Genomic DNA, 25241 nt, shown 5'->3' with positions numbered 1-25241 from the left:
GTGTTGATTGAGAGGTGGTGGTGATGCTGGGTTTTTGTTCACCTACACGGTCGAGGATCGCGGGCTGCGCGTCACGTAGGAATATGGAAGGTACGATCAAGCTGCCAAATTGATCACATCACCGGTCTCTGGTACTAGCGCCCTAGTTGATGAAGCTTTCTGAGGATCGTGCCGGCAGGCACCGGTAGGCCGGCTGCGTTTGCTACAACACGTTTGTTTCCCGATTAGGCTTAGTGTAGTCTGCTTTGAACGCATATCGTTCAAACCCACCGTAGCTACTAATCGATCATCCTTCAACACCATCACTTTCCCTTCCGGATGCAGCGCCTTCCTCGGCCGATCGCGCTACCCAGCCAGAAGTCATTGACCTTACGGAAAGCCCAATACCAGCCCATACCTTCGTGTCTGTGCAGCGCTACATCCGAGACTTACACGGCTCGTCTTTGTATCGCAACACCCTTTCAGGTAGCTGAACCGTCTTCACCTTCGATTGGCGGTGGTGCCCAGCCACGAAGAAGATCCCAGCTCATAGCCAACCTCAATCCTACGGCAAATGGGCCTGTTCTCACAATCACAGGCAGACGTATCATCGGGCCAGCTGCAGAACACCGGAATATGGCGGCGGCGAAATGTCTACCAAGGATCACGACAGCGTGGATGCTGCTGGACGTTAAAGATGATACCTTGTCGTTGGCTATAAGTGAAGAAATGCGTTCTTTGTTCGCTGTGTCAGGAGGCGATGTATCCTCTCCAACCGTTCTACAGAGCTGGGCTGAGTCTCGAAATCCAACGGAGAGGCCGAGTGATCGGCTGCTGGACAGACGTCTCAGTAAGATGGCGAAGCGGTGGTGCCGCATGCAAGAAATCCCCTTGCTGGATTGACCCTCAGAGGGATAATCCATGAGTTCAAACGAAGTTTTGCTGCGCCGCTTCCAATGTAGATTAGGCCGGGCAGCAGAGAGCCTCGATCGCAATAGGATTTAACTCCCAACCATAGTGTTGGCCATTTTCGCCCAGAGGCCTCCTTGTTTCCTTTGCGTTATCCTTCATGTTTACTCTTAAAAAGCTTTGAAGCCATTTCCGTGGCACCTAAGACTTCTATAGTGTGAACGAGTAGAGCCGTAGGCGACGTATGCCGGCGTGCTTGGAGTAACTTAGACTACACCACCTGGTTGAAGGGTAAGATGGGATGAAATAGAGCTCGGCCCGGCGGGTCTTTTATTTAACTACATAGAATGCTGTTGGGACGCAATGCAAATTAAGTTGAAGGTTTTTCAAAATGCATTCCAGGATTCACAGAATTTGCACGTAGTATTCTTGCGATTTGTATACGTCTAAACCAATTGCCTCGCCTATCGCCTTCCCGGCTCTAAGTCAAGCAAGACTCTTAACTTCTAGCATAATAGAGAAGGTTAGTTTTATGAAAGGCTCTAAGGTTTCAAATCGTTGTTATGCGACGAACCAACCCCAGCTCAATATAAGTAGACCTCTAAGATAGAGAGAGATGCGTCTACAATTAGCAAAGAAAGATGCAGAGTTATTAAGCAGAAATATAAAATATTCAATTTTAGGTCCATGGTGTTCGTTTTACAAGATAAAGATGGGTACCGACGATCTTCAGTTCTAGAAGCACTTTTCGTCGATGCTAGTATATTATGCCTACTTTCTTCAAGACACCTGATTTCCCATCCCCTTCAAAATTAATATCAGCGTGTTTGCAGCGCGGGCTCCACCAGTATCAGCCTATACGACAGAGAGAAACTGGAATGGTGCACGAAAATCGCGGAGAAGCCGGTGGACGCACATAGATGCCCGACTAATAAACAGGGAAATGCGGGAAGTTATCAATTCTACTATAACAAAAGAAGGTCAATTGATTACCGCGCTATCAATTTAGGCAAGGAATGAATCCTATTGCACAGGGCAAAAAGAATCAATCAAGAATAACCTCCATACGCAATGTTAATGTTGAACAGTGTAAAGTAATTGAACTGTACACTGCTGAAGAGCAGAATAACAGTAGAAACTACCTATTTATATACATGATTGCTGCGTGCACGCGCCTTAAAGTATCGTAAGTAAGTCACGCTTGGTGGTGAAATAAACAGGGGTTCTGCCTTGGTGTTGAGAAAAGAACACGAGATATACGGCAGTTAAGCTCGGGGCAAAAAGTAATACACAGTCTAACAGTTAATACCACTGTTTTGTGCGTCTATGTCTCTGCACACGCAGGACCTTGTAACTGGTCAGTATTTTGCATGGATGATGCATAACAGATGACGAACCCCGGCTTATTGATGATGGAACAGTACGCCGTGAAAAGGACCAGGTCCGACACTCCTTGCTTTTCAACAGCAGAACCGGCAGACCCAAACGATAAGAAGTCCTGAGTGCCAGACGCGGCGAATGCGTGTCTGTTACGTTGTCAGTGTAGGACAAGACATGAGAGTCAGAGTCTTACAAGTAGTGTAGAACGCTTCGTGTATGTCTGAGCAGGCAGCGGGAAACACGGAATCATGCCATTCATCCCAATGAAACCGGAATTTCCATCCGTTGCAGCCGCTCCATGCGCTCGGGTCATTCAAGTCCTCGGTGGTCAAGTTCAGGCTAACATCACGGCTGTCGATGTAGGAATCGACCTTGGAGCAAAATACGCGGGAAATTCTGCGACGAGATGATTAGCGGGGTCTTTAATATGGGAGTGTGGAGAGGTTACTGGCTAAAGAGGCTCATTTCCAAGTTAATTGGATCGTTTGCTCTGCACGACCATCCCTAGTCACTCAACAGGCCGTCCAACCACACTTGCTGCAAGTCCCACAGAGCCCTGCCTCCCGGCTGAGCGTAGGCATAGGTGGTTTTCAAGCACTCACATCCTCCAAAATTACGCTGGCTTTGCGTCAGCTGTCGCTAATTCCTGGGGAAAGCGAACTTACTGTCGTACAGATGCCATGCACATTGCCAGCACAATCCGGATCTCCACAAAGGGAAGCATCGATGCCCAATGGCGCTGCAACTGCGCAAGCAACCTCACCATCGTCATCGCCAAGCATCCATAAGCCGGCTTCGATAATAATCTCGACCAGCAAGTCCACGTGCTCGACACGGTAGTCCAAAACGCCCCCCACCACACGGGCGCGCACAACCGCATCGGCCAAGCCGGGATACAGCGAGGCGAGGGCTACCTGGTCGTTGATCGCGCCGGGGGAGGTAGGCGGTCGTCGGCCCGGCCCGGCCCGTCCCAAGCCCACACAATGCCACCACGCCAGCAGCCCTGCCCACCATTCTCGCCATTTGGGAAGCACCCCACCCACTTGGCTGTGTTAGCTACCACAACGTTAGCTAAATGGCGGCGGCGGCGCCGGGTCCGCCCCTCGTTTGTGGCTCCTCCTTGTTGGTTCACACCTGCCACCCTGGTAGAGGACGTCCTTGAAGCGCGCTGGCCGAAACAGGTGATGGCAGCACGATAGTCATGGTGGCGCCGACACTAGCTTCGGAGATTGGTGGCTGAGGGAGGAAGGATGCTGGCCGCTAGGCCCTTGTGGTGGCGGGGACGGTGGCAGTGACGACGCTGGGATGGACTGCGATGGCGGCCTGTGACGACGACGACGCCATATGTGAGCCAAATCGGCCGAAGGGCAGGCAAGTGGATCGCATTTTTCGTCTGCAGGCTGGTTCAGCGCGGCAATTACCGCAGCAGTCCAGCCCGGCCAACATCCGCTGAAATCCCCCACTAGCAGTCGTGGACAGGTAAGGGCAGCCCGACCGGCTCGAAAGCCATGAGGGCAGCATCCGCATCGCTATTGTCGAAGATGCCGAGTGAGGCGAATCCGAAAAGTGGCACGGTGGGTATTGCCGTACATCTGCACCGAGAGTACTTTGCCATCGGGTCACCCGCTGCTGCTGGTGGCGAAACAAAAAACGGCGTCCAAGGCGGGCCTGATGGGATGGGCGAGAGCGGCGGCGGCGGCGGCGTCAAAGCGACCTTGGAAGAGGCGGCTGGACATACGTTCGTGCTGGAAGCTCTGGCGCCGATCCAGCCCGTGGTTGGCGTACGATAAGGTGAAATGGGCGGCACCAGTGCTGTGCTCGCGCGCGGCGAGGTCAATGAGGCCCAGTGCGGTGTGCCAGAAGCGGAATAGCGGGACTGTGGCGTCGCGGTGGCTCCAGGCGGTGGGTGCGGTTGGCGTGGCCCCAGGAGCTCAGGCGCGCGGGGCCGAAAGAGCGGCGGAGCATGTCATGGAAAGCGGCTTCAAAAGTGGCGCTGGTGAGTCTCAGCACGTTAGGAGAAAGGTTTCGAGGGCGATCTCCTCTGGGCCCGACTGCATCCAGGTGTTGGAGGCGCGGGCGAACCAGCCCGCTGCCCGGACGGTTTGGAAGGCGGTCCCGATGCCGATTAGGGGGCTTGCAAGGCCGAAGACACAGGCAGTTGTGCCGCTGGCGCTTCCATCGTTGGCCAAGCAGCCCTGGATTGCCGTTACGGCTGAGCCGCTGTCAACCGCGACCGCAAGCGCTTGCCAGGAAATGCCCATGTCCCAGGGCAAGGAAGAAATGTTTGTCCCACACCTTGAGGAGGCATTGGCGTACAGGCAGGACGGTCCATTCGAAGTTCGGCGGGAGTCCACAGCCAGGAGGCGTGGCAGGCATGCACGAGGGAGAGGCAGATGGTCAGGCTGGTTAGCTTCATTGCGATCTTCATCATGCGCACGAGTCCGGGAAAGAGTAGAATGCTTGGTACGACGGGCGGAAAGGAGCCGACGGGGAAGAGAGGAAAACAGCCAGAGCGCGGACACGTTGGATCTAATTGCCGGCTTCCGAAAGCCAATGACAACAGTCGCCCAATCACTTTCTCATTATCTCCGCGAGTGTGGCATTGTGCCGAGGTTGGGGTCGGCGGTGGTGGGGCGCAGAGGTGACAGGGCAGCATCCTCCTTGGGGCATTCGCGGCGCAGGCGGGGTGGCGCATGTTCGGTTGACCGTCAATTCAGCATGCGGGAAGCAGAAGGAGCTGTTGATTAGCTCGCTGAAATGATAAAACAAAAACTTTTTTGCTCCTAACCTCACATCTATCCTTACATTGCATTCCGACCCCTAGACAATACTTTGGTGTCCTTGTTGACACGGAGCATCAAGCTTTCCCTGAACCTGCACATTCACACTTGTGGCGCCGGAGACCAACCCGCATCGATGTCGCTAAGGAGAGGCCAGAAGAAGGCATCCAGCTCCCACTCGGACCATGTCAGCATGTGTAGGTGGTCTTCGTCTCGGGCGAAACCAGGCGCGAGGAGGGCCGAGCGTGCCGGGTTCTGCTCGTAGCGAAGCGATTCGTGATGGTCGCTGTCATCCGTTTGTTATTCATCATCACCAGAGGAGAATGGCTGCAGGGCGTGACTTACTTGGCTGGCAATGCCGACCTCTGCCTCATAGCGCTGTTGATTTCAGAGAGGAGGAAAGTCAGATTGGAGCGGACGTAGGCGTACACGGCTCTCCTGCTGCGTTGGATTGAGTAGTGGCGTGCGAGGTGCTCTGAGACGCGTTTGTATACATCCGCCAGCGTCATGAGGTTGCTTGTCGTTCGCAATACGTAGCGTACCGCCTCAACGCAGGCGAGCTGCTCGTCCTGCGTCCAGCGGCGTCCGGCGAGTTGGCGTTCCATGAAAGGCGGGTTGTGTGACTTTGGGCAAATTTTGAGGGCGGAGGTCCAGGGAGTGTGCTTTTGTGGCCATTTTCATGCAGGTATCCGTCGACACGTCGCAGCGACCAAACCAATTGTTTGTTGACTCCATTTTCTTCTCTTCTCTTCTCTTCGCTTCTTGCCTGATTTGGGCTTGCACTTGCACTCTGGCTTTCGGTTGGTGATGCGGAGACGGACGGTAGTAGGCTTCTCGGATTCAGGTGCAGACGGAGGGGGTCAGCGGCCGACGGCAGGCGTGCTTGGTGTGCCTGCCTGAGCCCGGCCCCAACCCCGCACCTTGGCGCCACAACCCACTGTGCCGCTGCTTTTTCATGACACAACATCACCACGAAACGTAGATGTTTTTATGCGCATTTTTTTCTACAGCTTCTCAAAGAATGTTTCATGCGACCTACTAATTTGCATCGCAATGCGACCGCTGTATATTATACTGTGTTGATCAAAGTCTTCGTTGTCGTATTTTCGTGGCCCTCGCTTAAGGCCGCCACTCTGCTTTACAGCTGCCAGCCAGCGACCACCAATGCAACCTCTGGCACCCGCATCCATGGTTGCTACCATCACCATTGTATTCAGCTACCGCGTCAACACCGCCGCAGAAAGCCCCGATGAAACATCGTACACCGCCGTCTTCGCCCTCGATATACAAGTACGCCGCTCGGGCCATAATCTACCAAATAACAACACAATGCCTTGTCAAGATTGGGCCGGCGTTGATTCCACTGTCGGCGGATCCTTCGAGCCCACCTGAAGGCTGAAGCGTAGGGCACCACTGTCAGTTGTCGGTGGAATGAGCTGATGAGGTACGGCAGACCGATGTATCGCACAGACAGGCAATCACGTCTCCGTCCTTCCGCCTTTTCGCTCAGATGCTCCGCCCATTCCATAATATCCTGGCCGGTGGTGGCAGGCGCTGCTGCATCCGAACGCACGCCGGGAAGAAGTGCTGAAGAAGGCGCGTCGTTCAGGCTCCGCTCGCATTGGCCAGCTGATCCCCGCCCGATTAACGCGCCTGGGAAAGACGATCGCCCACGCTATCGCACGCTCCGAACGGCGCTGGCGCCGGAGGCACGGCCGTGATGCACTAGCAACGCCGAGTTTCCGGCGGGTGCACAGAGTGTGAGTTGCAACCCCCGCTACATGTCTGACATTTTTCACCGCTGGTGCTCCGTTACCGGACACGCATTCCGCTGCGTGCGTCCGCAGCTCGCCCCAAATAGTACCGCCGAGCCCTGTTCTGTTTCGACGCTCCCTCCGCTCGAAAATTATCGCAATTCGCCCTTCTTATCCCCTCCGGGCCTGGCCGTCCAGTCCCAAAAAGGCTGGGGATTATACCAGCCAATATTGTACGCCGTGGAGCATGGTCAGCGTGAGCACTAGGAACCCCAGCCGGCAGTAGCTGTTGCCAATTATGAGGGATTCACCAAATCCATGGTCACCTCGAGCTTCAGTCACGCGCCTCGGTCTTTTCCCATGTTTGGACAGCAGTCAAACAGTCGTGGTCTTTTGTCTCGGCGATGTCGAATCACAGCGACGGCACGCGGGCCCTGCTCCTCTGGCGATTCGCACTCGCAGCCCACCACGGGCTTCAACGACACCATGAGCTCTTCATCACCTCTCACCAAGGGTATCCTGCTGTCTTGCCGTTTTGTGTGCTTGAATGGCTCTCGGTGGGGCGGTTTCAGTGAAGTGAAGATAGAAATGAGAGCGCCTGGGCCCCTTGTATTCGGAGCCACCAATCATTTAATCAACCCCCGAATGTGCGTGCTTCTGCACGCGTGCTTACTGTCCTTCTGCATACGTTCCTGCTGTGCGCCGCGGATGGGCGGCTGATCCACGAAGCGTGCGCACTCTCTCTCGCCTCCAAAGCCACCCCATCACGACACCCCCTACGACCCCAAAGCGGGTAGCGGAGTCACCACCTCCCACGAAACGCCGCAGACACGGTCAGAAAGTCTCCCGCGAAAGATCAGCGCCGCGCTCCAGCGTATGGCTTTCCACCCTCCTGCCACTGATCCGCATCGACCCGGGTGAAATTTAATCGTAAACAAGCCACCGGGGTGTTAAGGACGCTTCTCAGCCCCTCGACCTCGCTACAGCCGTCACTCGATCAGAAGCAACGTGTAGCCACAGATGAGTTCTCTTAGCTGCGACAAGACTGCGACGAGACTACGAATGCTTCAAAGCAGCGTACGGAATCGGCGGACGTCCATAACCTATGGATCGGTCTCGGGACTCATACCACATATCGTCCTCCGGCACTTGTAAGGGCATTGATATGTAAGCATCATGTCAGACTGTGCTTTACTTTTTACCCCGAGCTTAACTGCCGTATATCTCGTGTTCCTTTCTCAACACCAAGGCAGAACCCCTGTTTATCTCACTACCAAGCGTGACTTACTCACGATACTTCAAGGCGCGTGCACGCAGCAACCATGTATATAAAAAGGTAGTTTCTGCTGTTATTCTGCTCTTCAGAAGTGTATAATTCAATCACTTTGCACTGTTCAACAATATGCAACCAACGACGTGTCTCAGCTATGAGATTGCCTGCTCCACAGTTAATGAATGCATAGGTGTGGATGATTTTCGAGATATATTGCTATTTGCTTGGAAGAAATTTCGCTCCTATGGATGGTGTGAAGTTTTGGATTGGTCGATATGTCTTATCATTGGCAGTCGACAGGCTTGCCACCAGGAGAAACAAGATTATGGCTTGCTACCGGATGTATCATCTCTCTGCATTTTGTGAGGCTGCAGAGCGGGGATAGTACGCTTACGACAGCATAGCAGCTGGCATCCATCAATAGCATCTGAATGTTAGAAACAAGTGCGGCAAAATTGCCACGTCAGACTGGTGCTCAAATCTACTCTCAGTGAGATTTCGCTTATATGATGAGACTCTTTCCAAAGCATAAGATGTCAACTCAGCTTTGCAAAAATTCCACGATCGCCGATTGATTTTTTCCAAATGGGCTTTTTTGCAATTGCTCGCCGGTTTCTGCATCGGCTGTTCCGGCGTCGCCGGGCCTCGAAGCGATTAGCGTCTCCCGCAGAGACTCATAGAGATGCTGAAACAGACCAAAATTGGCGAGGAACACAGGCAAATGTCCTCCCAACATCCCCAGAAACATCGACTACACAGGCATCGGATCTACTTTAGAAGATATGAAGAGCACTGTTGACCATGCAAGGAAGCCGTATCTTTGCAGCAGGTGTGATTGGATCAATTTCGATGCAATATTCCTCCGAACCACTGTTTTCAATTCTTACGTTCTGTTTTTTGGTACCAACGAACTACTTATCCGCGATCCCAAATGTGTGTTCTGTCAAGCAATGCATTTCGTTTATCCATCTTGGGATACACAGTGATATCCGAAGAAACGGAAGTTGATATTAATTGCAAAGACATCCCAAGACAGAACTTATCTGACCTTCAAAAACAAAAGCTATGTTCCTAGCCGTGGCGTCAGCTTGTGGACGAAAGAGCAAGTCGAGAGGAGGAATGAAGAGGACTGCATTAACCGTGATTTTGTGGGCTATATTGCAGAAATTCGAACCATGGACCTGCACGGACAAGCTCTCCGCGCAGCCTGTATCAAACCCCATGTCAATTTCGACATGGTCAATAAACGGTTAGAGGAATGTCGAACGGAACATTACAACTGCGATAGCAAGCGCTATCGATGTATGGATCAAGTATTAGGCTTGCGACTAATCGACCGTGAGACTCGAACTGTTGTTCCTGCCCCGAAAGAGGACTTCTCGTACGCAGCTCTGTCTTATATGTGGGGTATATACGAAGACCTCCCAAGAGACTGCTACGACGAACTACCTACCGACCTTCCAAACACGATCTCGGATGCCATATTAGTGGCTCAAAAACTGAAGATGCGGTATCTCTAGTGCGACAGATACTGCATAATCCAAGACCCCCAGAGTCAAGAGGACATAAACCACAAGGCGGCGCAGATTACACAGATGCACCATATCTATAGTAGATCGTCTATCACCATTATTGCAGCTGCTGGAAATAGACCGCACTATGGCCTACCAGGAGTGGTCAAGGAAAGCCAACCTCCCCCATGCACACGCATCGGCTCCCTTGAACTTTCTACAACGCTTCCTGACCCGAAGCTTTTAATGGATCAGTCAAAATGGTCCACAAGGGGCTGGACCTTTCAGGAGGGCTTGTTGGCAAGGCGAAGTCTCGTCTTTACAGATCAGCAAGTTTACTTTCAGTGCGGTGAAATTGGACACGCGGAAGCATGGGAGGAATGTCGCGTTACACCCATGTTCAAGCTCAATGAGTACAGGAATACGCCCGTCTATCCGTACTTTTCAATGGGTGAGGGGGGTTATCCGAAAATCTGGCCGAGGATACACGATTATGCGAACCTTAGTCTTGCGCATCCAGAAGATATCCTCAACGCGATCCGAGGTGTTTTGGCACGTTACGAAGAAGTCAGTGAAATAACAGAGAAAATTGTTCAAGTACGGCATATCGCAGGTCTTCCAATCAAAAGGGACGCAATCAAGCAACGATTGTGGTCAACTGCACTCTCCCTTGCTTTGGCCTAGGTGTGACAAAGCAGGAAAGCGGCGCAATGGATTTCCCAGCTGGTCATGGATTGGATGGCATGGTAGAGGCTTTAAACGCAACGAAAATATACCGGAAGGCATGCCGGAGAATAGGATTAGAGATTTGGGCGTTTCAGTCGAAGGACATAACGACGAGCTGTTAAATCAGCATGAGCTCGAGACCCTTATCGAAAATAGGCACGACTTTTCAGAGGCAATATTTCTGCACGTTAGCGCACCATCGTTAGAGGCTCGAATTACACGACAACATGAACGTGTCAAGATATCTGATCCCGACCGTGTGTTATGGGCTTGGGGCAACTACTTCCCCGATAAAGAAAGAGCAGTTCTTTATGTGGAGTATCCAGGTCACCAACGCAAATACGATGTGAACGTTTCTGACGGCCGTGTGCTGGACAACCTCATTTCTCCTGAAGGTCTGAAATGTTACAGCATAATTTTGGACGAAGAGCGCCTGGATGGCCCGAATGAACAGTTGCGAAACAACGGAGATGAAGAGCCAATCGCCTTTCGAAAGAATTTTGCCACTACACTTATTGTAGTTGAGAAATACGACGGGTTCGAGCGGATTGGCGTTTCTATTGTTAATTGGGATGGTCTTCGACGAGCCCGCTCACAGATTAGAAATTTCAAGCTTATGTAGTGCTTAGGTCAGATTATGAAATTGACGATCTTAATCGAGAGAGACAAGACGCATCCCGTGTAGGCAACGCGTGAAGCCGCGCAGAATTTTCGCCATCAGTATTATACATTGAAGTTTTGAGTCAACAGAAGAAACTCTCCATACATCTACTGGAACATCGCTTAGGAATAAGTTGGCAGGATTACTTATAAACGAGCGCACCCATCTCGATGTGGGGAATTGGGCAATATCAACCAGGCATCGATGCACGCAGATTGGCACAGCGTCGAAGAAGTTGAAGTAACTGTCATTTGGAACAGGAGCAGGATATTCATGTAGAGTCCCCCCAGGGATCGCCCACGCGGTACTATTAGGATGTAAACTCAAATGCGGACCCGTGCTTTGACCTAACCATAGTCGCGAGCCTGGAGATCAGGCGCCCATCACACCAGCGGTGTACACTCATCCAAACTCACATTATGGTTGCTCTGGCTATTCACCCCAATTAATCCTCCTCTACGCCATCTGTTGTTGTGGAAGCCGTTGAAAGTGTCATACCATAAAGTGACACTGTTTTAGAACCTCGGGTCGTTTTTCCAAATTATCGCAACTGCAGTGACTCGAATGAATTTCTTACCCCTGCAAGCATCGTAAGCACCCCCGGCAGTACCTCCTCTGCAGCTCAGCTACCTGGTGGACACTTGTCACTCCGCACTCGCTGCTTGGTGGTGCGGCAGCAGGGTATAATCGACCCGTCGAAGTGCCTCTTAATGGCCGCGAGCACCGTGGGACACGTAGCTTGTACTTGACGACGGTATATAGTGGGGGCAGATTTTCACCCGCATCCTCCTCGTGAATGCGCGAGTGCGAGCTTGACGGCAGCTCTCTACGTCGTAGTGGAGATCGTGACGGCGCCCCATGACGGCACCTGCTTCGATGAGACTAACCATCGCTTGCAGCCAGTCCTACCATGGCGTTTTTCAGGCCCTCCATTTCATTTTGATACTTGTAATAGACGCCACAGTATGTCCCCTTATATCATTAATGAGGTGAGCCGCTACAGCGCCCGTACGTCATGGGAGCTAAGCTGCACATGGTTGTTCCTTGTAATGATGACGGGAACATCGAAAGGGACGTCAAGCGATTACTAAAATCCGGACTTTAGTGATTAATATCTCGATATTAAGAATGCCTGGAAACGTTACCGGTGCCTGGAAACGCTACCAGCTCGTAGAAACGTTAACAGGCAGTATCGCGCACATGCAGGCTGTTTCTTCAACACCACTATAACTTTTAGACCAGGAAAATGAGTATAAATTCAAATTTTATATGCACCTAGACGTGATTTTTTATAGTAAATATCTATCCATTATAGTGCATGGTGGCAGAAAGAGGTGATTCGAGACTCTGGCGGGCGCCGCGATAAAGTCCAAGGGAAAGGGGAGAAACAGGACAAAACGGCCGAGGACGCGGCAGCTTTGGAGCCCGTACGTGTTAGTAGTTTTTTTCGCATCCCACATGCCGGCTTGACGTTAATGGGCGGACTTCCACGTCATCTGGTACAGTAAACCACGTAGCCAGTATTGGCTCGTGTTTACGGATGCGCCTTTTGGGTCCATACAGACTTCGGAATTGAGACAAGGTTTATTTCAACGCTGCACCCCTCCTTTTCTCACCTGTCAACTTGTTCCTTCCACTGCCACTGCCGCTCCACCGGAGGAGAGGTTTTGCAAGTGGATCGTTTATTCTAGCTTCATCACATATGCATACAGTGCATCGCCCAAGCGCGGTATCTGTGTCTCTTAAAAGTCCAGCAGCAGTATGCATCTTCTCTACCCTGTCCATCGCTAAACCATAAAAACGGTTTACACTCTCTACTTCTTCATTTCTACCCTCGTTTCTCATACCACTCATTCAAAGCATCCATTACATGCACGACGGTAAATGCTACATCTTTAAATCTTAGACGGAAAAGTTCAATAAATTTGGGTTTTATTAGAACAACGAGACCATAGCCAGCGCCAGAGTCAGCGCGAAATCGTTCGATTGTTATCAGCCCGGCATTCGCTTTGTGACCCATTGCGTTGCATTTAACTCTACCTACAACAGGGCGATAAGGTCCTAACAACGGGGGCCGGTCGCCTCCTACCACTTTGAAATTCCTCATTCATACTACTATCATAACTAAAAAGAAAACCAATCAACTCTATTACACCCATGCCTGTTTCCACCGCGCTACAAAGAGGGGTGTGTCAGATAACCAAGGCCACTAGCCAACACTGGAGTCAATGCGGCGCCGGGCTTTCTTAGCACAACATATTTCTTGTTCGACCGTCGAAGAGTGCGGATCGTCAGTTCTTCCCCCCAAACTCGCACCAAATTACCCATAAGCTCTCTTACCCTGGCAATCCGGGAAGCAGAATGAAGTCAAGCTCACGGCGAAAGCGTCTCCCACGACTCCAGCACTCCAACTGCCCTTTCCCTCAAACGACCGTCCTCGATTCTCTCCAGAAACGTCTCCTTCGAGCCTGTAGAACCTCACATCAAACCATCCTGCCCCTTCGGCACCGTGACAGTTATTGAGCACATCCAAACTTACCTCCATGGCGTCTTCGGGCTGGGCCTGGAAGCGCAGGTGCTGGGCCAGCTCCCAGTGCTTGTGCAGGATGGTCGGATCGGTTTTCTTGTGGAAAGTGGGAACGCGGCCTCCAAGTTGCTCCTCATCTCTTATTAGCTCGTGAGCCACTATCTCAGTGCCAAAACGGTCGAAGCTAGTGAACCTTTCTGGTCAGCGACGATCAAGGCGGGAAGACAAAGGTAGCGGACATCCTCGAGCGGGAAAGCAACGTCGTTGACGATGACTTCGCCTACGTAGGCACTTTTGCCTTGGCGTAACGGGCGTGCGAGAGACGGAAGAACCGACATTTAAAGGATGAGGGGAAGTTGAAGGTTGAGAGTGCGACGAGCGACGAGCGCGAAAAGAGCTCGGCACAGGATGTGTGGAGCTGGTAGTGCGGCTTTCAGAGCAGCAATGAAGCTGGTCCTAGTGGTTGAGGTGCGGGTGGGACATTGCGCACGTGTTGGGGATTCTCAGGCACTTGAGAGAAGGTAGGCGGAACCTGAGCAGCATCGGTGACGACCAACGAAGAGCTGCCCTCGGTAGGAGCCCCAAAAGAGGCACCAGCCCCGCGCTTCCTCAATTCAGCCTGTGTGAGCTATTTGCCATCACCTACGGCATGAATCATCCCACATGGCCTACTAATGTCGGAGAGGAGTAAATTAGAAGTGGGCCAGGAGCCGTATCGTCGGTGATTCTTCCAGGCACAACCTTGCCAAGTTTGAACGGAGTGTACATAATCTATACCGTCACCGAAGCGTCGTCGCGGCCAACGCCGTATTGATGAAGGTAGACATGTAGAGAAAGGTTCATTGGCGTTCTTCCGAGGAGCTGCGCCATCGGTGTACTCCCAGGTCTCTATATAATTCTTCATAGTGGAACCGACCGTGGCGGCGGATGTCTCGAGTGTTAAAATGACAAGGCACTTGCTAGTCACGGGTTTAAGCTTCACTAATTCAATATATATATCCGGTTGATGTCCCGTAGTTAGAAAAGACTACCGTTGTTCTTTCCCAATCACTACCTCTTTTGTCAGCTCTCAACATCGGAGCCCACTCGGTCGCAGGCGATGAGCTCTCTTTCTCTGCTCAGCAGCACTACTGCCTCTATACGTTCTAGGTATTATCTTGAGAAGGCGGCGAAAGAAAGTAAGTGCACCCAGTATACGTAAGTGTTTCTTCAGGTCGGTCAACTTTCTCGCCACTGAAGCATCATGAACAGATCATAGAAAGCTTATCAAATACCATCTCGCGATATACAGAGTCTGACAGGTTTTATGCCATATATATGGCCACCAAGCTTGGTGCTAGCCCGCAACTAAGGCCCTGACCCAAACTTCCGGATATTTATAATACAAGACGCAAGAGCTTCACCGTTGCAACAAGCTCGCTGTCTGCGCAGACAGTCCATGGTTTAGTGAGATGGTGGACGTTGACTATAGCAATACGTGATAGCGGTATTCCCAACTGTGCTTCAACCACTTAAGTGAGCTGGCATATGGGATTCCCTGTGTCACTTCGAGACAATTGGCAAGAGCACCCCCACTATAGAGGATCTTTCTGAAATAGTGCTATAAGGTCGTTGTACGAGAGTTATATGGCTAGCAGATAATGACAGCTAGGAACACATGTACGCAAAGTGCGCTTTCACGTACTTATAGCGTAAATAATCGGGAACACGGGCTACGCGATCGCGAGTTTCAATTTACTCCTTACAAGCGTGAAAAGCCATCTCAGTTGCTTTACAACTAATTTTAGTGCACTTAAGAAGTCGGTTAAGGATGTCTACCGCCTCCCATACACCTGGCCTTGTGATTTTGTCCCTTCCTAGCAACCTATTCACACACAATCCAAAGTGTGTACACGAAACACACCCCCCATCTGTCCCTGGTGTTCCATGGGGCATGGAGCTCAAGGAAATCCATTCTAGGGAGTCCGACTCCTCATCAGTCCAGGGGAGAAACCACATCAACATCCCAAACTACATAGCCATGTTTCTTATGCGCCTTCAATCGTAGTCATTGCACAACACCACGGAACCCGCAACTAAAGAAACTCCAAGGGAGACCTCCTCGACGTTAGCAGCGCCTATTTCCCCGCCATCCGCGGGGAACCCGTTCCTAGCCACCAGTGGTCGAAGACGCCATCATCACCTCCCACAAGGAGCGACCTTCGCTGAAGTCGCACTGGAGCTTGAACACAGCCTCTGGGTGTTTGTTTGAGGCCGAGGCTTCGTTTACAACTGTGCTAAACGACCTTGTAGCTGTGCATGCATGGTCGAAAATCTCTCTGAATGGGCACCTCGCTCAGGACTTTGAGGCTTGATCACCCGCTTTCGCAAGGTGGATGGACTATATCGTAGGCAGGCATGCCTCGCAGCGCGTCCATCCATTTGAACCGGGTGATCATGCCGCAAAATATGGGTGTTTAGGTTTTTTGCTTCGGAAAGTCAATACACAACCTGTTCACACTCTCAGTTACGGACCATCACCATTCGTCCACAGCGCAAATGGTCTTGCATTGGTAGCGGGGTGAGACCACCTGCCACTATCAATGGATTTTATTTCGTAAATTGCCTCACCACCAACGTAGCTGCTTCAGCGTGAGGTGTCTGCTGTCTCTCATCTTTAGTATGGTCAATTTCCGAATGCTGCAGAACGATCCCAATGTCAACTGCGGTTCCGTCGATCTCGGCCAGAACGGTGTTCGAGTTCAGTATGCAGGCCAATCGCTGCTAGATATTAAACTGGCAGCATCCACAGTGATGGCATCCCTGATAACACTGCAGGTGGTAGTCTTTCCCCACTTATCTGAGACGTTCATGGCGGAGGCTTTGAAAGCGTCTTAGTGCCGCATCACCAGGAATGCTACCTGAAGTCAAACACTTCCTCAAGACGTTTTCTCCGGCGCCGATCCCGGACGTTATCCATCCCCCAGCGAAAATATCAGTGAGTAAGAGCGGGGTGTTATCAATGTATTCAAAAAACGCTTTTAACCCTGCCGCAGCCGATGCAGCTGGAGATTGATGATATGCTCGGATCGGGGAAAACTACTTGTTCAACGTCGTCGCTCATCGGCTTCCATCCAGCTTCGGCTCCAGAATTGAATCACCGGATGGGGAGCCACTTCCGCTGTCAACAACCTGGATTGTCATCATTTACCAAGCTCACTGGCGCACCATTCTTGACATTTCTTCAGCCAGCAGCGCGTCAGTCACAGCTTGAGCTACTAGCTGTGGCGTATTACGACAGCAAGTACATGGTCCGAGCTGGCCGGAAATAGACCTTTTGAATTGCCAAAGTAAGAACTTTTAAATCTCCATAGCCCAAAAATTACTCGCCGCAACCAAACCTTTCAAATCATCAAAACCAGCTAGACCTTTTAAACCACCCGAGCCAAAAGTCCTTCAACCACCAAAGCAAAAGTTTTTCGCCCACTTTAGCCGGGCCCATACGAGGCTGAAACCCACTTGCGGTCTACTCCGTAGTCAGTCTTCTCGGTGCCAGGCCGACGGTGCACACACGCGATCCACACTAACCAGCGCCAGGCAGCGTTCATGTTTCGCGGAAGCCGGAGACGCCGTAGTTCTTGCGCTTGGAGTCGCGGTCGACGTAGAGCAGGGGGTAGGGGCGACGAGGTCTGCGCAGACGATGGTGACTTTCTTGTTGTGCAGGGCTGCTGCAATGTCAGCCTTACTCCAGCAGGAACGAGGACCGGTGATGGGCTAGGGTAAGACTTACGCAGAAGCTGAGGAGAGGTGGGTGCCAGTTGAGCGCCAGAGGTTGAGAAGGAGGTCCGGATCAAGTACCAGACAGGCGAGGGGGTGCGTGGTGCTGACACGAGCTGGAGCTTGGGTTGAAGAAGAGTTGGAGGTGGAGAGGAGCAAAGCTAACCAGAGCGGTGATGGGTGTAGCAATGTGTGGGTCAAAAGGTCTGTTAGTGGCTCAACTGGAAAGAAAGAAGAACGCAGTTCCTCGAGGAACTGCTCTTAGAGAAAAGAAAAGTGAGAAAGGAAACGGATAGGCGACATGGCCCAACCAGTCCAGTATGATTGTGTGTTGATTGTATGATTTTTGTCGCCGCTGCTGTGGTTCTTGGGCTCGAGTAGGGCGATTAGATCGTGGAGCTCGAGGTTCAGGATCGCGTTGGAATTCTCGTCCTCTGTAAGGCCTCCGTTCGGTAGTTCGGGTCCTTGTGCAGACACTATTTCCCAACCGGTGGTGTCATCGTCGTGGCCGCTCTCACCCAGCGGTGAGGAAGAGGAAACTTTGGAAGCGCCCTTCTTGGGAGTGACGGGGCCATCGGCCTTGTTGGAAGGCGGCATGTTTCCTGGATGTATTGACGAGCGATGGTGCAGAGTTGATCGAGAGGAGGGTAGGTATTTATGGATCCACGCGGTCGAGGATGGCGGGCTGCACGAACAATGTAAGGAACGATCAAGACGGTGAATGGAACGCACCAAGTGTTACCGTTTCTTGACAGCCAATCAGTTCGCGCGAGAAGCGGAAGTGGTAAGGAAAGAGTAACACACTAAGGAAAGAATAATACCAGTCTTCCGCGTCGGCGAAGCGGAAAATGAAGTCCAGCACTTTCATGTCATTAGCCTTTTGACATGCTCGCTGCCACGGATTCTGCGGGTCAAGTGTGTTAACCCGACCAGCCAGATGCAGTCGCAATCCTACGCCAGCAGCCCCGAAGGGTCGAATCACCATCGGGTGGTTCGCCTCGCTGCCACTGCCGCCGAGGATAACGCTGGCATTGCCGCAGTATCACCTCCCGTCGTTTATTCTTTCCGTTGCCGCCATTGTTGTCCTTCGGCTCCAAGAGAGAATCCAGCTCATCAAGTTCCAAATCCAACATATCGTGACCGTCGTCCTTCAAGAGTCGCCTCCCCTTCGTCTTCCCGTCACCGTTACGCAGCTCCGGCCCGCCTAGAGAGATCACCTCCCAGCCCGAGATCTCGGCCGGGAGTGAAGAGGAGGCTTGGGCGCCCTTCTAAGGAATTGTGAGCTTGCTTCATTTGTCGGGAGGCTTCGTGGGGTCTTCTACCTTGATTGATATGGTGAATATGTGATTTAGGTTCAGATGTAACGATTAGTGTGAAATTGTTGGAGAAGTTGTTCTGAGGTTGAGTATTTCTCTATCCATGTGTTCGAGGATTGTGGACTGCACGTCACGTAGGAATATGGAAGGCGCGATCAGGATGACAAATCGAACACATCAAGGGTTGCTTCTATCGCCTCGGTCAGAGGCTGCTTTGTGCTCCACCACAGTAATTGTTCACATGCGATAATTCTACACTCGCTCGCCATGTGGGAGCTCCACGGTGCCGTCTCCAATGCGTTCATTAACTTCATCAGCAGGGCACACGGCAACGCTTTTTCATCGACCCTTTCTGCGGTGGCGGGTTCCAAAATGGAGCAACTTATTACCAGCTCAACGTCGGGAATCCCCCGACCGTCTGCGAACCCCCCAACCGCCTCGTCGGCCATCGAGTCACAATTCCTCAACACCCCAAGCTCAGGCAACTAATATGGGTAGCTGAAACTATTGTCCGGAAGAGAGTGTAGAGTTTAAAATTCTACATACAAGTCCGGACGACAGCTTCAGCAACCAATAAGATAAGCAAATGCAGGTCTTGTGTGGCAGCCAAGGAAGTCAACTGAGTCGATGGCGAACCTGCGGACTCTTTGAGCGCGCCACCAACACATCGCCGCCCTGAACTCACCCGGCGCAATCCTACGGGCACCAATAATTGCCGGCGGCTCTACTGTCGCATATTTGCTGATGCTTCGTGCCTGCGACGACAGGTGAAGCGCTAGCTCGCCCATTCCGTCGACGCTTCATCGCCGTATTCCCATCGCGGTTCTACAATAAGTATGTGCTGCTCTGGTACTCACAGCCAACCTCGCCTGGCAGCCAGCTGCAGACAACAGTGTTGAACGTGCCATGCGAGCGGTTCTACCGAATGTGTTCAGGGGAGAATGGGAGTTGTTCATCGGAGGAGCTGAAGCGGGAGAATTGTATTCTAATTGGGAGCTGCACCGCTGAAACTCCAAAGAAAGTGCCCAAGTGAATGCGATTGGGCTTGGAGTTAAGGATTTCTGGGGAATTCGGGGGAAGTCTGCGTGAATGGGTTCTTTGCGTCTCAAGCCTGGTAAAGAAATCTGTTTCTCAACGCGGGCAGGGTCCCTCTCAGGTTACGTCAACATCGTCATCATCCAAGGGAACACGTACGGATGGCATGGCCTGTGGACCTCCAGAAGCGGCTGGCAACAGATATGTGGTGCGGAAAGCCCATGCCCAACCACGCAGCTGATGGAGTGATTGCTGGTCAGTTTTCTATTCAATACCTAGAGAGCGTCTGCTTGCATAAGCGAGCTGTGTATGGTTTCTTTGTAGTTGCAGTCTGGGGACGGAAAATGTTTTTATCCTTCAAATGTTCCGTACCTTGTCAGCGGGTATCAAATGCTACGTACTACAGCCACTCCAAGAATCGGTTTGACTGTATGCATGCAATACTTCGCGGCTGGCACGGTGCATTCTTACTAAATTTAATACGGGTTCGCCGGGTAGTTGTTAAGAGAACACCAAAAAAACGACGAAAGTACTACCCGACGAATTCAAACTAAACATTTTAGTAAGAATGTACCGTGCATGTCGCAAAGTATTACCGAGTTAACGGACTTAGACAGTCAAACCGATCCTTAGAGTGGCTGTAGTGCTGCCTAAATTCTTCGATCTAGTGGCTAAATTGTTTGGAGGATAAAGTCGTTACGGTTTCACGCGGAGATGCGTCTCCATTGTCATAACGCTGAGGATCTGAAGGACGAGGAATAAAGAAAATCCAAGGAAAACACGTGGCTTACGTAGACCCGGACGGTTTTTAGCGTAATGGAAAGGGAGGAAAACCGTGTTCAAAGTTCTCCTCCACGTTCTAGAATGCGGTTATCTTTCCACCAATAGTTGCACCGCTCGGGCCGGGTCAGCAGGTTCATGGCCTCATCAAACGCCAGACATTTATTAGGAGTGTTTGCTCGTATTTAGCAATCGTACACCCTAGCGTATTTGTTCCATGTAAGCGATGGCCACGGAGACAAGCATGTTAGAGCCTAAACAAGCCAAGTCTTTGGTCGGCGGCATGGAGCGCTTGGAAAAACGCGTCTTGAGTCGGCTCAACAGACATGGGATTGGTGCCCTCGAGGCAGCTACAGACGGATTATTCTTCCTTTATCGCAAATGCCTATTAGCATTACGCGATTGAGCTGCAAAAGAGAAGGGCACGAAATACCGTCGCCTCCTTCCCGACAGAACAAACTTATCCTAATGTAAAATAGCTGTACACACAGTTGGCATTGCATAGTACATAAATCAAAACCCATCAGGGAGATGGACCCCCAATTACAGAAAATAAATTTAAACGGAAACAAAGTTTAGAAGCCCGCCTACTACATCACGATAAATACACGGTTCAGTTTGCGGTGTACGGATCGCACCTAGTACGGGTAAATACCACGGTCAAGGTAGTCAGCAATGTAGCAAGAAGTGAGGGGGCCATGATACTATAGAGCACGCTGCGCCATTAATTCCCAAATTCTTTTTTTTTCGATTAAAGTAGCTGGATTGCAGGCAAGCAATTTTCTGCGCTGCCATCTGGGGAACCTATCACGTGTATTTAATCACCCCTCTTCGAACTCATTCTCATCAGCGCCTAAGACATTCCCATCAGAGGGCGGCAATGCGGCACGCGGGCTACAATCGCCAACACCTGCAACGCCGAGCCGGAAATATTCCCCTATCGCTCAGCAGTCGCCGACGCTCGCAGCTTACCACCGGCAAATGGCCACAATCAGTCCCAAACTGTCACTAATCCAGCAGTTGCAGTAGTATCCGGCAATTGGTAACAACAGCAGCGGGGTCACTCTGCCGCCACGCCCGCGGCCGGAAGGACTGACACCATAGGCAGTCCGAAAGTCGCCGTTATACCGCGGGACGTTTGGTAGGTATTATTCTCTCGATCAACCTCGCGCTGTTTTCTTTGCACTGGCTGGCGCTCATCGACAAACCTTGCGGTGTAAAACTTACGCCAATCGATCAGAATCCGACTTCCCGAGGCGTTGACAGCTTGAGAAGTACGGCTGCATTAGCATGGCGTGCGACAAAGAGAGTTCACTGCTAAAAGTAAACATCTGCTTTGTTCAATACACATCTGCGTCCGCGTATGCGCTCCAGCCCCCCTACGAGCTGTCTCATTTGATTACCAATCAAGATACATGTAAAAAGAACATGAGGAAATGAGTCTCAAGTTGTGGTAAAGAGCCAAACTGCAACCCTTAAGCCGTGCACATTAAGCTTCTCATTAAGCAACTAGTTGTAACGTAGGACACAAAGTTGGACAAAACGGGAATATGCTATCTCCGGGTTGGTTGGGAGAGGGGAGCGGTGGCTAAAACCTTCAACTCCAGATCTGTAAGTTTGAAGACCTGCGCCTCGAGCACGTTAAATAGATGGCTCTGATCCAACAGCCCCGAAAATCGAGACGTCTGCACGAAATTTATTCCACGCCGCAGAACGCCGACGGCTTGCCCGCACACCATCCTCTCGACGGGCAGTATCGCGAGCTTGGAGAAGCCCGTCATTAAAAACTCCTTAACCGTGGTCTTAAGCATGGCGGTTCATCCTGCGTCGCGGCCTTCAGCACTGCAGTCATGCCAGTCGCCGCTGTCTCCACTACATGTCGAATCCATGCGCTTGTGCCTCGATTGACACATCCATGTATTTTAGCTATATCCTTCCAAAGAAGCAGTCATCCACGCGCCTGACCTCTTAGAAGTCCAAGGAAACTCCACCCTAGATTAGTATTTTCTCTTTAAAATAGTGCTCAAAGTCCCGGTTGGCCACATCGCCTGTGATGTACCGGCTGATACACAGAGTGCCGTGATGCTCGATCAGGGTGGTGTACAACTGTAACGTTGGAAATTCCACATCGGTGTCCACTACAAACCGTGGGTCCCATGTCGCTGCCGTTCAGGTCGACATGATGGATCTGGCGAGGCCGAACGCGAGCTGCTTTCCAAAGTCCCGATTGTCAAAGACGCTAGAAGCGGGTGCAGCTAGCGGTGGTACATGTACGAGACGTTGTTGTCTTTTTTCCCCTCTTTCCGAGATCATCTTACCAGCAAGACGGACACAGCTCCGAATACGCTGTCCCTTTTCCCCGTCACTGCCTTGATTCCTCTTGCAGTTTCTGGAGACTGCCGCTGGTGCTGTCAATTGCGTGGATGACTGCCCTTCTTGCCGCTATGTCAGGCTTCTAGACGGGTTGTAAGATCCGCGTCCTTCTCGAGCGAGTGGATGGCGATTATAGCAAGCCGCAAGCAGCCGCTGATGGCAGTAAAGTGGAGCTCTCTGATGTGAGATGCGGCCACCAGCCTGATGATTGCTTACTGGGTGACCTGGATGTGCAGTCCAGGATCTCCAGGAAGGCGACGTCTTGGAGGCTCTAAGGTTCTTGCTGCCCCTCATCCGAAAGCGTAGCTCCGCATTGAGCCCGGTCAACAGATCGGCCCCGGCTTTCACTCCGACTCGTACACCCACTGGTCACCCGACGCTCGCAAGGCGGACCATCTCATAGCTCAGCGTGTTTCTGATGTCCTTGACAGGACGAGAAAGGACTGGGTGCGGCCCAATCACGATAGCATTGATGCTCCTGTTGAACAAAACGGGACAGTATAGGCTCCAACACTAGATTATATCATCACCTGATGGCCTCGCGCCGCCCTTTGTTTTAAAGTGACCTGGTTCGCAGTAGCTCATTGCTATTTCGCCTTCCTGGAACAGTCCCACTAATTTCATCGCAGAAGAGAACATCTCGCTGTACGTTGTAGCTTTGCAGAAAACCAAAAACCATGTTCGAATTAAGAATGCTATACATTGGAATCAAATAATATCACAACTCCCAGAATCCCTGCCTCGCTCCCCAACCAGTAACCACATTGTCCGCCATGTCATTCTCCCAGAGCTCTCAGCAACCTCAGCGTCAACGACAGCATCCAGCAGCAGGCGCGCTCAAACATAGGCTTGGAAGACGCTGATCCAGGCGATGGCGAATTCTGCTGACTAGAGTTCGGTCTGTCAGGTATCTTCGTCGAGGTCTTGGCGACAAATCTTCAATCTTTCCTCCATATTGGCCTGGATGCCGCGAACGGTGCGCAGGTACTCTTCGCCATGCTCCTCCACAGTCTTTTGAGCGAGAGTGATCTCCTCGCCTCTCTGCTGCAGCGCGCTGACCAGCTCTCCGTTCTGTGCCTCTACCTCTGCCTTTGCCCTTCTCTCCTCATCCCGCTCGCTGCAAGCCCTCGCCGTGTTGTTGTCTGCCGCAGCGACCCTGGCGAGAAGGAATCGGTTGTCCTCGTTGAGCCTGGCAATCTCGCTGGCGGCACGATCCTGGGCCTCGCTCAGGCTTCGCTGGAGCTCGTCGCGCTCACGGCAGAGTTCATCGCGCTCTTTGCGGACCTCGTCACGCTCACGACTGACCCTCTCCGTAGTGGACTCGGCGGCATCAATTCTGGTTTCGAGGTCGTCGCTATAAGTGATTAGCTCGTCCTCCGTCTTCCTAGCTGAAACAAGCTTGGACTGCGAGTCGGCGAGCTTGGCTTGGGCGTCGGCGAGCTGGGTCTGGGAGCCGTCGAGGCTTTTGCGTGCCTGATCGCGTTCGCTGCGGGCCCTCGCCGTATTGCCATCCGCGGCGGTGATTCTGGCGAGAAGGAAACGCTTGTCCTCACTGAGGGCAGCGAGCTCGCCGGCTGTGCGCTTCTGGTCCTCACGCAGCTTCTGATTCTCAGCCTGCAACACTTCTATCACCTTGGTCCAGTGTTCGCGCTCCGAGCGGGCATTCTGCGTGGTGAAGTGGGCGGCGACGACGAGATTGAACCTTTCTCGCTCCTTGCTGGCGATGTCGACGGTCAGACCTTCAATCTTGCCTCGAGCCCTGGCGAGCTCGCCGGCGGCACGGTCCTGGGTCTCGTCACGCTCACGGCGGGCCTCGTCGCGCTCGCTAAGGACCCTCCTTGTGCTTTCCTCCGCCGTGTCGGCCCTGGACTGCAGCACGGCCTTGTCGGTGCTCAGCTGCTGCACCCGGGCCCGGAGCTGCTCGAGTTCCTCGATCGCGGCGTCGCCGCGGTGGTGGCTGCAGAAGTGGACGCCGCGAACCCACTTGTCGTGCTTGATGACGTTTCCGCACGCCTTCCCCTTGCGGGTTGTACCCTGGCACGGGTAGAACTCCCTCACCGGAGCAGGAGGCTGTGGGCGGACCGCGCCAACATTTTCGACAGGCATGTGGGAAGGAGCCATGTCGAGTTGGCGTGGCGCCTCAAGGTTAGCGGGCGCAGCGCCGTTGATGTTGATGTTGAGGTTGATGGTGGTCATTTTGATGCCGTTGGAGTGGAGGGGGTAGATGTATATGAGGAGTAGAGGGGGTATATGTAGATGAGGAGTATAAGAGGGATAGATGGATGTGGTTTCCGGGCGGCTGGCGCGAAGTAGGTGTTCTTGTAGGAGGCTGGTGTTGTCTACTTGGTGCTTCGGGTTGAACTGGGGTTGGCGCGGTGGATGTTGATGAGAAGGAGGAGAGGAGTGGGTGGGTGCTCGAAGTAAAGTCTATGTAACCGCCCAGGGCCAGTGAATGTTCCCGCATGGCCTGTGATTGTATAT

At 52.1% G+C, this 25241-nt stretch overlaps 3 protein-coding genes across 3 annotated transcripts; all 3 read right to left on the bottom strand.

Moving 5' to 3' along the window:
* Positions 1-5150: 5150 nt before the first annotated feature.
* Positions 5151-5653, bottom strand: LTHEOB_11309 (Guanylate cyclase activator 2B; the record flags this gene model as incomplete). Its single annotated transcript, XM_035508051.1, has 2 exons — positions 5151-5334; positions 5394-5653. The coding sequence occupies 2 exons, from the start codon at positions 5651-5653 to the stop codon at positions 5151-5153; spliced, it is 444 nt and encodes a 147-aa protein (XP_035366526.1).
* Positions 5654-17083: 11430 nt separating this feature from the next.
* Positions 17084-17853, bottom strand: LTHEOB_11308 (Acyl-CoA dehydrogenase; the record flags this gene model as incomplete). The annotated part of the gene is made up of 3 exons (XM_035508050.1): positions 17084-17204; positions 17270-17417; positions 17568-17853. 3 exons carry the CDS (start codon positions 17851-17853, stop codon positions 17084-17086), a joined length of 555 nt encoding a protein of 184 aa, XP_035366525.1.
* A 5810-nt stretch (positions 17854-23663) lies between these two features.
* Positions 23664-24956, bottom strand: LTHEOB_11307 (Myosin type ii heavy chain; the record flags this gene model as incomplete). The annotated part of the gene is made up of 1 exon (XM_035508049.1): positions 23664-24956. The coding sequence occupies one exon, from the start codon at positions 24954-24956 to the stop codon at positions 23664-23666; it is 1293 nt and encodes a 430-aa protein (XP_035366524.1).
* Positions 24957-25241: the final 285 nt, after the last annotated feature.

This window comes from Lasiodiplodia theobromae (genome assembly GCF_012971845.1).
Source record: "Lasiodiplodia theobromae strain AM2As chromosome Unknown scaffold_47, whole genome shotgun sequence".
NCBI classification, from domain to species: domain Eukaryota; kingdom Fungi; phylum Ascomycota; class Dothideomycetes; order Botryosphaeriales; family Botryosphaeriaceae; genus Lasiodiplodia; species Lasiodiplodia theobromae.
The sequence above is the reverse complement of the archived record's forward strand: the minus strand, read 5'-3'. Positions and strand labels throughout refer to the sequence as shown.